The sequence below is a fragment of the Symphalangus syndactylus genome, chromosome 22 (assembly GCF_028878055.3).
Source record: "Symphalangus syndactylus isolate Jambi chromosome 22, NHGRI_mSymSyn1-v2.1_pri, whole genome shotgun sequence".
Taxonomy (NCBI): Eukaryota; Metazoa; Chordata; class Mammalia; order Primates; family Hylobatidae; genus Symphalangus; species Symphalangus syndactylus.
This window is the reverse complement of record NC_072444.2, coordinates 24,699,192-24,712,419: the sequence shown is the minus strand read 5'-3', so window position 1 is coordinate 24,712,419 and position 13,228 is coordinate 24,699,192. Positions and strand designations below refer to the sequence as shown.

The following is a 13,228-nucleotide window of genomic DNA, read 5'->3' as shown; positions in this document are numbered from 1 at the left end:
GCTGTCGCCTTCCCTTTCCCCACCAAGCGTTTCCCAATCCTCTGTGCACTGAAGATGTCCTGGGTGTGGTCCAGCAGCCTCTGCTTCCCTTTTCCTTTTTTTTTTTTTTTTTTTTTTTTTGAGACAGCTATGTCGCCCAGGCTGCAGTGCAGTGGCGCCCTCTTGGCTCACTGCAGCCTCCGCCTCCCGAGTTCGAGGGGTCATCCCACCTCAGCCTCCCAAGTAGATGGGGCTATGGGCGTGTGCCACCATGCCTGGCTAATTTTTATATTTTTAGTAGAGACGGGGTTTTGCTGTGTTGGTCAGGCCGGTCTCAAACCCCTGACCTCAAGTGATCCGCCCACCTCGGTCTCCCAAAGTGCTGGGATCATAGGCGTGAGCCCACGCCCGGCCCCTTTCCTTTCACGGTTGCTCTCAGTGTTCACTGAATGTGAGTGACTCAAGTATTTGTTGAGTGCCCCAGTGGTGTGTCTAGCGCGGAAAAAAAAACCCAAACCTGGATTTGTGGTGTTTGCTAATTTCTGTGGTCTAAACACTCCCACTGTAGCCAATTTCCAACTCCCAAGACCTTCCCGAATATGGAGTTGGGACGAAATCTGCACAGGCCTGAGCTTGTCCCAGCACAGCCCTGGCTGAACCCTGCCAGGCTCTTTGTGACTGAGTCCCCACGCATCCCTGTGGAGCAGGGAGCATCATCACCCCCATTTTACAGAGGAGGAAACTGAGACTCAGGGAGGTTCCATTTTTCCTGCAGGGTTAGATCATTAGGTGAGTGGCATAGCCCAGGTTTGAATCAGGTTTATGCCCGTGTCCCACGCTACTCCTCAACCAGCAGCTACTCCTGCTAAGAGGCCAGTGGGAGAGTCCTCGAGCTGGGCTGCTGGGCTTAGAGTGTGGACTCAGCACCCACCTGCTCCTCCTGCCACAGAAAGAAGTCCAGGGCGTGGGAGACAGTGGCGTCCCTTTGTTTAGAAAACACCAACATGTGGCCGGGCGCGGTGGCTCACGCCTGTAATCCCAGCACTTTGGGAGGCAAGGCGGGCGGACCATGAGGTCAGGAGATCGAGACCCTCCTGGCTAATACGGTGAAACCCTATCTCTACTAAAAATACAAAAAATTAGCTGGGCATGGTGGCGGGCGCCTGTAGTCCCAGCTCCTCGGGAGGCTGAGGCAGGAGAATGGTGTGAACCCAGGAGGCAGAGGTTGCAGTGAGCTGAGATTGCGCCACTGCACTCCAACCTGGGTGACAGAGCGAGACTCTGTCTCAAAAAAAAAAAAAGAAAACACCAATATGTGAGCTTACCCACAATCAGCCCCACGGACACACTCGTGCACGGACCCATGTCTGATAACAGGTGCGAACATTTATCGGGTGTTGAATGGATGCCAGGCACTGTGCCCAGTGTTCTTTATTCTCACAGCCATGCTGCCACACACAGGCAGTATGATTCTTGCCCCGCATTATATGGCCCAGGAATCGTGGACCCAGAGAAGTTAGTAACTTTCCCAGTGTGGCACAGCTAATGAGAGCGGCCTGGAACACAAACCTAGGAGTGTCTCTCCTCGCCACCCCAGCACACACTCACTACGTCACTCACAGATATGCACACATACCCCCAACATAGACACACGTGTGCACGTTTCACACCCTCATGCCTGTAGACACAGGTGTGTGAGCCTTGTGAACACACAAACAGACGGACCCAGCAGGAACCTGGAGGACCTGGCCCATGGCTCTGCTGGGTCTCTGCTTCTGCCCAGTGGGACTGGGCCAGGAGGGGCTGGGAGCTGAGGGTGCTGGCTGGCTGGCTGGCTGGGATCCTGTGTTTTTTTGTTTTTTTTTTGACAGAGTCTCACTCTGTCGCCCAGGCTGGAGTGCAGTGGCGCAATCTTGGTCACTGCAAGCTTGGTTCACGCCATTCTCCTGCCTCAGCCTCCTGAGTAGCTGGGACTACAGGCGTCCACCACCTTGCCCAGCTAATTTTTTGTATTTTTAGTAGAGACGGGGTCTCACCGTGTTAGCCAGGATGGTCTTGATCTCCTGACCTCATGATTCGCCCACCTCAGCTTCCCACAGTGCTGGGATTACAGGCATGAGCCACCGTGCCCGGCCCTGGGATCCTGTGTTTTGAATGTGGCTCCTCAGTACTCGGCCCTACTGGGGTCCCAGCCCAAGGAACAGGACTCAGCCTGCTTCTGCACCACCTGGGGCTGCTTGAACTTTGCGACTTGTGGCTTGGGAGGAGGGAGGTGGCCGTGACCTTTGGGGGTTTTTGTTCTGCCTGGCTGTAGCCACCAGCAGAGGAGATGGGGCACAGGCCAGAAAAACCCCTTTTGTGGGGTTGTGAGGAGTGACAATTGGCTGCTTCTCCTCCCCTTCCAGGCTCGGAGCAGGACTGGGGGGCGGTCGTGGGCAGCGACCAGGGTCAGACCACCTGGGCGGAGGTTCAGCATGAACTTGCAATGCCCTCCATCTCTCCAAAACGGGGAGACCCAGCCCAGGGAGGGTGCGGGGGTTCCTGAGGAAGCTGGTCTGGGCTTCTCCTGCTTCTGCCACGGACCAGCTGTGTGATGCTGAGCACAGGACGCACTTTCTCTGGGCCTCCGTGGCCTCATGGGGACGGCTTGCACGGGATCCCTCCAGTCCTGAGTGAGAGGCTGTGGCCTCGGGGAATTGAGGGTGCAGGTGGCGCTCAGATGTCCGAGAAGCCATGGGAGCCGGGGGCTGCAGTGATTGGACAGAGAGGACCCTGGTACTCGCATCTGTTCTCAGACCACATCTAGAATTGTAGCTCCCTCTGGAGGGAGGCAGGAGGTCTCAGCCTTTTCTGGGGGGCAGTGGCACCTGTGCTGCTCACTCCACCCCTGCTTTCACCTCCCGCTGCAGTGCTGGCGAGCCCCATCAGCCCTTCAACTCATCTCTACCCGCCTTCTTTCTGCCTGGGACCTTTGTTTTCATCCTGGGCAGGCCAGGGGCCAGGGCAGCTGTTGCGAACGTGGCCCGTGCCATCTCCTTTTTTGCTGGGATCAGCAAACAATCACTTAGAATTCCAAGGCAAGGGTGTGAGCGCCTGGCCAGCCAGTGGGAACAGACAACAGCCTGGGAGAGGAATTTCCAGCCTCTCTCCAGTGTGGGTGTCTGGAAATGGGGACCTTGCCTTGAGCCTCCAGAGCTGAAACCCCAGACACCCAGGAAAGGCACTTTGGTATTTAGCCCAGCCATAGTATGTCCTAACTGTGACCTTGGGCAAGTAACTCAACCTCTCTGTGCCTCAATTTCCACAAAGCAAGGATAACACTGGGCTGTTGGAAGAATCAACATAGATAGTGTCTGGAGGGATGTAGGTACAGTGCATGGCATTGGGTGGCACTCAAATATCAGCTAATAATATTATTATTATTCTATGGGAAGAAGACATCAGGGGAAGTTGCAGAGCAGCCTGTGGGCGGACTCTGGAACAAGAGGCTGAGGCAGGCAGCAGATGGTCTCAGATGCGAGCGCTCTCTGCCCCAGAATGATTGACTGAGCACAAAGGTCTGCACGCTTTCTCTGTAAAAGGCCAGATGGTAGGAATTTCAGGCTTTGTGGACTGTATGGTCTCAGCGACAGCTACTCAAACCCGCCTCTGTAGCAAGAAAGCAGCTACATGCATAGATAGCACACACCCAACTGAGAGTGGTGTGTTCCAATCTAACTGTGCTACTGGACACCCAAACTTGAACTTCACATCATTCCATGTGTCACAAATTATTCTTTTTTTTGTTTTTGAGATGGAGTTTCACTCTTGTTGCCCAGCCTGGAGTGCAGTGGCTCCATCTCGCCTCACCACAACCTCTGCCTCCCAGGTTCAAGCGATTCTCCTGCCTCAGCTCCTGAGTAGCTGGGATTACAGGCATGAGCCACCACACCAGCTAATTTTGTATTTTTAGTAGAGATGGGGTTTCGCCATGTTGGTCAGGCTGGTCCCCAACCCCCAACCTCAGGTGATCCGCCTGCCTCAGCCTCCCAAAGTGCTGGGATTACAGGCATGAGCCACCACGCCTGGCCACAAATTATTCTTAAACATTTTTTTTTCAACCATTTAAAACATGAAAACCAGTGGGGTGTGGTGGTGCACGCCTGTTATCCCAGCACTTTGGGAGGCCAGGGTAGGAAGATGGCTTGAGCCCAGGAGTACAAGACCAGCCTGGGCTACATAGCACAACCCTGTCTCTACAAACAATCGACAACAAAAAAATTAGCCAGGAGCAGTGACGCGTGCCTGTGGTCTCAGCTACTCAGGAGGTTGAGGCAGGAGGATCACTTGAGCCTGGAAAATCGAGGACTATAGTCAGCTATGATTGGGCCACTGCACTCCTGCCTGAGCAACAGGGTGAGAGCCTGTCTCAAAAAAAAAAAAAAAAAAAGTGAAAACCATTCTTAGTGGCAGTCTGTACTGGGCCCCTGGGCAATCATTTGCCTACTTCTGATTTAACAAACTCTTGTATGGAGTTTACTATGTAATAGGCATTGTTTTAAGCACTTTACAAATATTCAGCCATCTAATCTTCACAACAGCCTTATGAGGTAGGTTATTATTCTCCCTTTATAGATTTAAAAAAAAAAAAAAAAGGCACAGAGAGGTTAAGTAACTTGTCCGAGGTCACACAGCAAGTGAGTGGTAGAGTCATGATTTGCACTTGTGTGGTCTGGGTTTCGAGTCCACACTCTTGGTTGCTAGGCTGGGCCATGTCTCCCTGTGCAGATGGAGTGAGGGAAAGCTGCTTTCCTTCTACTCTGTTATGCAAAATAAGGATGAAAATCCTGCCCCACCTCTAAGACTATTTGGTGAACAGGGCCAGGTAGTCTCTGCCCTCATAGGACACTCACTCTAGTAGAGCAGCTGGGTGCTAATAACAGAAACACAGAAACCACGGAGAATCACACCTCCCAAAAAGCACCTTGTGTGGAAAGAACATGCGAGGGTGGGCAGAAACGTTACGTAAACTGAGAAGTGCTGATGGCAAGAGGTGTGGATGGCAGTGGGAAGGACAAGGGGAAGAAGGAGCTGGCTGGTGGGCTGACTGCTCTCCCCTACCACCCCCTGCCTATCCAGCCTCACTTGCCTGCCGATAAGGCCCGGGGTACACAGGGCCCCGAGCAGCAGCACCTGCTGATCACAGCGCCGAGCTCCAGCAGCAGCTCCCTGGAGAGCTCGGCCAGCGCGTTGGACAGAAGGGTGCCCACTCGGAACCAGCCACAGGCACCAGGCGTGGAGAAGGCCAGTGGGGCCGGGGAGGCCCGGGCCAGCACCGGGAGCTCAGGTAAGAAGTGGGAGCACACCTGGCTTCATCCCAAGCCTCCTTGGTCTTTCTCACCTGGTTTCTGTCTTAGCCATCTCCTCCTGAGCCTCCCCGCGGGGTGGGATGAGGCCTGAGCCACAGGGAACTTCCTTCCGTTCGCTGAACCTAAGTTCCCTCCCGCCTTTGCCCATGCTGGGCCTATCACCTCAAAATCCTTCCTTCTGTGGGACAACCCCAGCCTGTCCAAGTCCCCGGTATCTGGGGGAGGAGTTTTCCTGAAACCTCCTCCCTGCTACCACCCCCAGCTGGCCTGGCTGCTCCTCCGGGTTCACCATGCCCTGGCCTCCCTTTGACAGGACTGTCAGACTGCATGTACAGACACTGTTTTCTCCTCCTGGCTCCCACGCCAGGCTGTGGGACACCTGGTGAGCCTGGATCATCTCATTCATCCCTGTATCTGCAGGCCCAACATGGCCCAGCTACTAATAATTAATCATAACAATCGCTTCTACTTATGGAAGGCTACGGTACAGCAGGCACTATACTGGGCACTTTACTTGCATAAAATTGACCTGCATGTCAACGCTAAGAGATAGTTATTGTTATCCCATTTTACAGGTGAGGAAACCGAGCCCCAGAGAGGTTAAACAGCTCTTCAAGGGCACATAGCTAGTAAACAGAAGAGCCAGACTCACATCTAGGCTGTCGGGCTCCAGAGCCCTGGGGTTGGAATATGAATGAAGAAATGGTGGCTCCAGGGCTCCACTCACTGCAGTTTGTTGCTGGGTCTCTTTGGGTCTGAGGCACTGGGACTGTGGGGGATCGTGTCCCATTTATGCAGGCTGCATTGTGCCCTGGACCTGGTCTATGACAGATGTCACTCTGTTGGCGACTCTAGGGCCCACACTGGAGGGGCCCCTGTACAGGGTCTGCTGGCCTGTGCCTCTCTCCCTCTTACCTGGCAGTGCCAGCCAGTGAGAATTCAGGGAATGACCATGAACTTGGGTCAGTCTCAGATACTTGCCCGGCCACTCTGGTGCCATAAGAATTTGGGTGGGATGCTTAACCCTGCCAAGCCTTGTTTTTTTCACCTAGAGGTGAGCTATGGCGCGTCCTTGCCAGGACTGGTGAGAGATGGGTGACGTGCCCAGCTGGGCACCAGACCAGGGCCAGGCTCCCTCTGGGCCGCCTCCAGGTGGGGACTGATGGCTGCAGCCCCCACCACGCAGCCCTCCTCCAGCTCACTCACCCCCAGCTGCTCCCCAGCTCACTGAGCCCCTGCCCCTTGCCTGCACTCATGCCACCCCTGCCTGCCACACCCATTCCTACCTGTCCCCAACTGCCCACAGGAGCTGACGTGCCCATTTCTGTTTGCCCCATCATAGCCCCCAGCCTCCTCGGTGGGAAGTCTCATCAGTGCCCCTCACTCCAGCCTGAGAACTCCCTGTGGGAGGGCCTGGGCCAGTGCCTGGAAGAGAGCAGGGGCCCTACACATTGTTGAATGAATGAATGAATGAATGGAGTGCGCTCCAATTATAAACTCTTAGTCTTTGCCCAGTTCTTGGATTCGTCTGATTTTTTTTTTTTTTTTTTATGGGGTCTCGCTTGTCACCCAGGCTGGAGTGCAGTGGCGCAGTCTTCGCTTACTTCTCTGCTCACTGCAGCCTCTGCCTCCCAGGTTCAAGTGATCCTCCCACCTCAGCCTCCCGAGTAGATGGGATTACAGGCATGTGCCATCACACCTGGCTAATTTTTGTACTTTTAGTAGAGATAGGGTTTCACCATGTTGGCTAGACTGGTCTTGAAATCCTGACCTCAGGTGATCCATCTGCCTCGGCCTCCCAAAGGGCTGGGATTACAGGCATGAGCCAACACGCGCGGCCCATCTTTCTGATTTCTTAGCTACACCTGGTGTGGCTCCCTCCTTGGGCCAGGGTGGAGCCCTGACCATGTCTGCCCTCCCCTCTCCCCTCTGCCCCTTCTGCTCTGTGCTCCTTCTCCCGAGTCCTCCAGCCCGTTTCCCTGGCCTCTGTCCTCTCCTTCTCTCCCTCCCACCCCTAACACCTCCCTCCACTGTGGGAACCTGTAAACCCCAGGGTTGTGCCCCTTCGTGGTCCCCCATCCACCCCCGCAGTGTCTCATGCTCAATATGCAAAGGCCATGGTGACTTTGGGTGACATTTGGGTGCTGTGGAGGCTCAGGGTGGAAATTTCCTTCCGGCCCTGTGATTTCAACCCTCCTCCCCCACCACCTGCTTGGGGCTGTTTTGAGCACAGCAGGTTGCCAGCTCCATCCGCCTCCCGGCTACCCGAGTAGTTGGAGTTAGGGGGAACCAGGCTGGGGTGAGGGCACTCAGCAGGCCCCTGCAGCAACAGCAGCAGCAACTCTCATTTTCTGAGGGGGCTAATGTATGCCAGTCCCCTCACATTCATCTCAGCAAACCCACCATCCAGTGCCTCCCCAACCAGTTAGAAAACTCAGTTGCCCACAGGGGCTGGGCAGGAAGCTGAGGCAAACCTTGGGCTCTCCTTGGCTGGATCTCCTGCATCTGGCTCCCAAGGGAAGCCATAAATCCAGATTTTTAAATGTAAACACCTGAATTTTAAATGTTGGTAATCAATTCACTTAAAAACATCACCACCACCACCACCACCACCAACAACAACAAAAAAAAGCCCATAGACTTGTCCCTGTTACAGGCACTAGGAACACAGCAGGGAACGATCAAAAAGTCCCTGGTCTGGCCAGGCAAGGTGGCTCATGCCTGTAATCTCAGCACTTCAGGAGGCCAAGGCAGGAGGATCACTTGAGCCCAGGAGTTCGAGACTAGCCTGGGCAACATAGCAAGACCCCTGTCTCTATTAAAAAAAAAAAAAAAAGTCCCTATCCTCCCGGGTTCAGAGTCTGGTTGGGGACCCCAGGAGCTGGGGGCCCTGGAGATCAGGAGATCACAGAAATGGGGAGGGACCCAGAGAGTGGTAGATAGGATGGGAAGTAAATGTCTCTAGAGAGGGAGGCCAGGGGGTCGGGGGGCGCTTCGTGGAGGATGTGGCCTTTGAGCTAAGGCCTGAGCACTAGAGAAGAGCTCTCTAGGCTGAGGGAGCAGCCTGTGCAAAGGCCCAGGGGACCTGAAGGGCTCAAGGGGCTGTAGCAGGGGGCGGGGAGTGTGGCTGGAAGGAACCCCATCAAGGTCTTGGAGCAGCAGGAGAGGGGGCGGGAGAAGGCAGGCTCCAGATCAGACAGGGCCTGGTAGGCTGTGCGAGGACTGTGGGTTTTTGAGCCCGCAAGGAAGTGATCTGCCAGGTTCAAGGGCCAGCTCTGGCTGCTGATGGGAAACAGATTTCAGAGGGGTGGGGCTGAAGCCAGGACAGATGGAGGCTGTTCACACCCATCCAGATGCAACTGGGGGGAGGCTTCCATAGCCCACTGCACCATGCAGCAGCAGGGCAGGGTGACCCTTGTAGAAGTCATCTTTTGTTTTTCTGTTTGTTTTTGAGATGGAGTTTTGCTCTTTCACCCAGGCTGGAGTGAAGTGGTGTGATTTCGGCTCACTGCAACCTCCGCACCCCGGGTTCAAGCGATTCTCCTGCCTCAGCCTCCCGAGTAGCTGGGATTATAGGCACCTGCCACCATACCTGGCTAATTTTTTTTTTGTATTTTGAGTAGAGATGGAGTTTCATCATGTTGGCCAGGCTGGTCTCGAACTCCTGACCTCAGGTGATCCACCTGCCTTGGCCTCCCAAAGTGCTGGGTTTACAGGCGTGAGCCACTGTGCCTGGCCCAGAAGTCATCTTTTGAAGGGAGACAAGGCAGGAATAACGGATGGGTGTGTGATATGAGAGAGAAAGATGGGTCCAAGGCTCTGGGCCCAAGCAGCTGGGTGGGTGGCAGCAATGAGAACTGTGATGAGGAGGAGAGGGTTGGATGGGAGATGGGAGTAGAATCAAGAGTTAAGTTTGAGGCTGAGCATGGTAGCTCACACCTGTAATCTCAGCACTTTGCGAGGCTGAGGTAGGCAGATCCCTTGAGGTCACATGTTCGAGACCAACCCAGGCAACTTGGTGAAACCCCATCTCTACAAAAAATTAGCAGGGTGCGGTGGCCTGTAGTCCCAACTATTCAGGAGGCTGTGGTGGGAGGATCACTTGAGGCCGGGAGGCAGAGGTCGAAGTGAGTCGAGAGAGTGACACAGCACTCTTTGGAGACCCTGTCTCAAAAAAGAAAAGAAGAGACAGGGTCTCACTATGTTGCCCAGTCTGGTCTTGAACTCCTGGGCTCAAGCGATCCTACAAACTTGGCCTCCCAAGTAGACATCTGTTTTATATAATTGGCTCCTCCCATCTCTGGGGTGATTGGGGCTGGGTAGGTAGTGATGCTATTTTATTCAGCAGAGGGGAAAATGAGGCACATGCAGGTTAAGTGATTTGCTCAAGGTCACACAGCAGAGCTGGGCTAGAATCTCGGTCTCGGCTCCTGGCCCAGTGCTCTTTCCCATGTGTCTGAATCTGCATCTTGGGCAGGGGTCCCAGGGCCCCACTCCTGGACCCCTGAACTGACCCCCATCCCATCTTGTGCTTAGCAGATTCTTCCCCTGGTGGCCATGGGACCCAGGTCAATGTCACCTGCATCGTGAACGTCTGTAGCAGCTCAGACCACAGCTCACAGTGCTCCTCCCAGGCCAGCTCCACAATGGGGGACACAGATTCCAGCCCCTCGGAGTCCCCAAAGGACGAGCAGGTCCCCTTCTCCAAGGAGGAATGTGCCTTTCGGTCACAGCTGGAGACGCCAGAGACCCTGCTGGGGAGCACTGAAGAGAAGCCCCTGCCCCTTGGAGTGCCCGATGCTGGGATGAAGCCCAGTTAACCAGGCTGGTGTGGGCTGTGTTGTAGCCAAGGCGGGCTGAGCCCTGGCAGGATGACCCTGCGAAGGGGCCCTGGTTCTTCCAGGCCCCCACTACTAGGACTCTGAGGCTCTTTCTGGGCCAAGTTCCTTTAGTGCCCTCCACAGCCGCAGCCTCCCTCTGCAGGCCAAGAGCAGAGGCAGCGAGTTGTGGAAAGCCTCTGCTGCCACTGTGTGTCCCTCTCAGTGGACTGGCTGGGCATGGACGTTTGGGGCATACTGGGGCAAGTCCCTGACTCTCTGTGACCTGTCCCGCCCAGCTGGACCTTTGAGCCTGGCTTCTGGAGCCCTTGGGTTTTTTGTTTGTTTGTTTGTTTGTTTGTTTGTTTCTCCCCCTGGGCTCTGACCCAGCTCTGGCTTCCAGAAAACCCCAGCATCCTTTTCTGCAGCGGGGCTTTCTGGAGAGGAGGGAATGCTGCCTGAGTCACCCATGAAGAGAGGACAGTGCTTCAGCCTGAGGCTGAGACTGCAGGACGGTCCCGGGGCTCTGTGCAGGGAGGAGGTGGCAGCCCTGTAGGAAACGGGGTCCTTCAGGTTAGCTCAGGAGGCTTGCAAGCATCACCTCAGGCCAGGTGCAGTGGCTCATGCCTATGATCCCAGCAGTTTGGGAGGCTGAGGTGGGTGGATCACCTGAGGTTAGGAGTTCGAGACCAGCCTGGCCAACATGGTAAAACCCCATCTCTACTAAAAATACAGAAATTAGCCGGGCATGGCAGCGGGCACCTAGAGTCCCAGCTACTCAGAAGCCTGAGGCTGGAAAATCGTTTGAACCCTGGAGGCGGAGGTTGCAGGGAGCCGAGATCACGCCACTGCACTCCAGCCTGGGTGACACAGCGAGAGTCTGTCTCAAAAGAAAAAAAAGAAAAGCACCGCCTCCAAATGCTAACTTGTCCTTTTGTACCGTGGTGTGAAAGTCAGATGCCCAGAGGGCCCAGGCAGGCCAACATATTCAGTGCTGTGGCCTGGGCAAGATAACGCACTTCTAACTGGAAATCTGCCAATTTTTTAAAAAAGTAAGTACCACTCAGACCAACAAGCCAATGACAAAGCCAAACTCTGCCAGCCACATCCAACCCCCCACCTGCCATTTGCACCCTCCGCCTTCACTCCGGTGTGCCTGCAGCCCCGCTCCTCCTTCCTTGCTGTCTGGTGTGATGTCCTAGGCCACACCGTCGTCTCCTTTCAGGGAATTTCAGGAACTAGAGATGACAGTCCTCGTAGCCATCTCTCTCCTCCTACCTCAGCCTAGACCCTCCTCCTCCCTCCAGAGGGATGGGTTCCTCTTCCCCATTCCCCACCTTCAATTCCCGGGCCCCAAGCGGGCTGCCCCGCCACTTTGGTACATGGCCAGTGTGATCCCAAGTGCCAGTCTTGTGTCTGCGTCTGTGTTGCATGTTGTGGGTTGTGTGTAGCCAAAGTCGGTAAGTTGAATGGCCTGCCTTGAAGCCGCTGAAGCTGGGATTCCTCCCCATTAGAGTCAGCCTTCCCCCTCCCCTCCCCCAAACATGCCCAGGGCACTGCAGAGGGGAAACCAGTGTAGCCTTGCCCGGATTCTGGGAGGAAGCAGGTTGAGGGGCTCCTGGAAAGGCTGGCTAAGTCTCAGGTGCATGGGGATAAAGGAGAAGGCATGAAATTATCTAGAAGAGCAGGGGCAGGGTGATAAATTGTTGATAAATTCCACTGGACTTGAGCTTGGCAGCTTAACTATTGGAGGGTGGGAGAGCCCAGCCATTACCATGGAGACAAGAAGGGTTTTCCACCCTGGAATCAAGATGTAAGACTGGCTGGCTGCAGTGACATGCACCTGTAATCCCAGCTACTCAGGAGGCTGAGAGGAGGATCACTGGAGCCCAGGAGTTTGAGGCTGCAGCGAGCTATGATTGCGCCACTACACTCCAGCCTGAGCAACAGAGTGAGACCCTGTCTCTTAAAGAAAAAAAAAAGTCAGACTGCCGGGGCTGGCCATGTTTCGCCCACATTGGACCCACACGAGGACGTGATGGAGTGCACCTGCCCCCTGGTGGACAGTCCTGGGAGAACCTCAGGCTTCCTTGGCATCACCGGGCAGAGCCGGGAAGCGATGAATTTGGAGACTCTGTGGAGCCTTGGTTCCCTTGCGTGTGTTGATCCCGAGACAATGAAAGTTTGCACTGTATGCTGGACAGCATTCCTGCTTATCAATAAACCTGTTTGTTTTACACGTGGACCCCTGGCTCTGCCTGGGGTCTGGGCTTGGGTTTGTCCATGGTGCTGCTTGTCTGCCACCCCTGTGTAAGGGGAGATGGCGTCATGGTCCCTGGGGTCTGGCTGGCCCCTGTTGTGACTGGACCACAGAGGGACCCCTGTTACAGCCGCCCTCTCAAGCCTGTGAACAATAAGAGAACTTCCTGCTCAGGACCACACAGCTGGCTGGGTTCCAAGTGTGCCCTGGTCTCATGCCCTCATCCCCCAGGTCTCCTGGGCCTGCTCTCAGGACCGGGATGGGGTCTCTGCAGATCCCTAGCAGCCTAGGCAGCCAGGCTCTGCCCTCCTGGGGACCCCACTCAGGGAGAGTGGGTGCCCCTGGGATGCTCAGACCAGTACAGGGCTTTGGGGGCCCAGAGGACATCCCTGGGCCCAGGTAGGAGGTTAGAACAGGGTTCTGGAGATGACCTCTGACCTCCTCCTGAGGCATGAGCAGCAGTTTTCCAGAACAAAGGATTGCAGGGAACTGTCAGGCAAAAGGAGTTCTGAGTTTAAAGGCCTTAGCCTGGCCAGCATGGTGAAACCCCATCTCTACTAAAAATACAACAAATTAGCGGGGCATGATGGTATGCACCTATAATCCCAGCTAGTCAGGAGGCCGAGGCACGAGAATCGCTTGAATCGAGGAGACAGAGGTTGCAGTGAACTGAGATCGGGCCACTGCACTCCAGCCTGGGTGACAGTGAGAATCTGTCTCCAAATAAATAAATAAAATTAATTAAAAGAAAGCCTCGGAGGGGAGAGAAACCTTGGGCTGTGTATTGATTCCGCTGACCCCCTGGGTCACCATCGTCACTCCAG

At 55.0% G+C, this 13,228-nt stretch overlaps 1 protein-coding gene across 3 annotated transcripts in view; it reads left to right on the top strand.

Annotated features, from left to right (window-relative positions):
• Window positions 1-12,381, top strand: part of TNFRSF1B (TNF receptor superfamily member 1B) — a 41,146-nt gene extending 28,765 nt beyond the window's left edge. Inside the window, exons 9-10 of one of the 3 annotated variants that reach the window (XM_055261429.2) lie at window positions 5,098-5,305; window positions 9,867-12,381. In XM_055261429.2, coding sequence (XP_055117404.1) covers window positions 5,098-5,305; window positions 9,867-10,147 — 489 coding nt within the window. In that variant the 3' untranslated portion in view covers window positions 10,148-12,381. Of the gene's footprint in view, window positions 1-5,097; window positions 5,306-6,669; window positions 7,934-9,863 lie in introns of those variants that run through there. The other 2 variants (XM_055261428.2, XM_063631832.1) reach the window with 2 other exon arrangements.
• The last annotated feature ends 847 nt before the right edge of the window (window positions 12,382-13,228 follow it).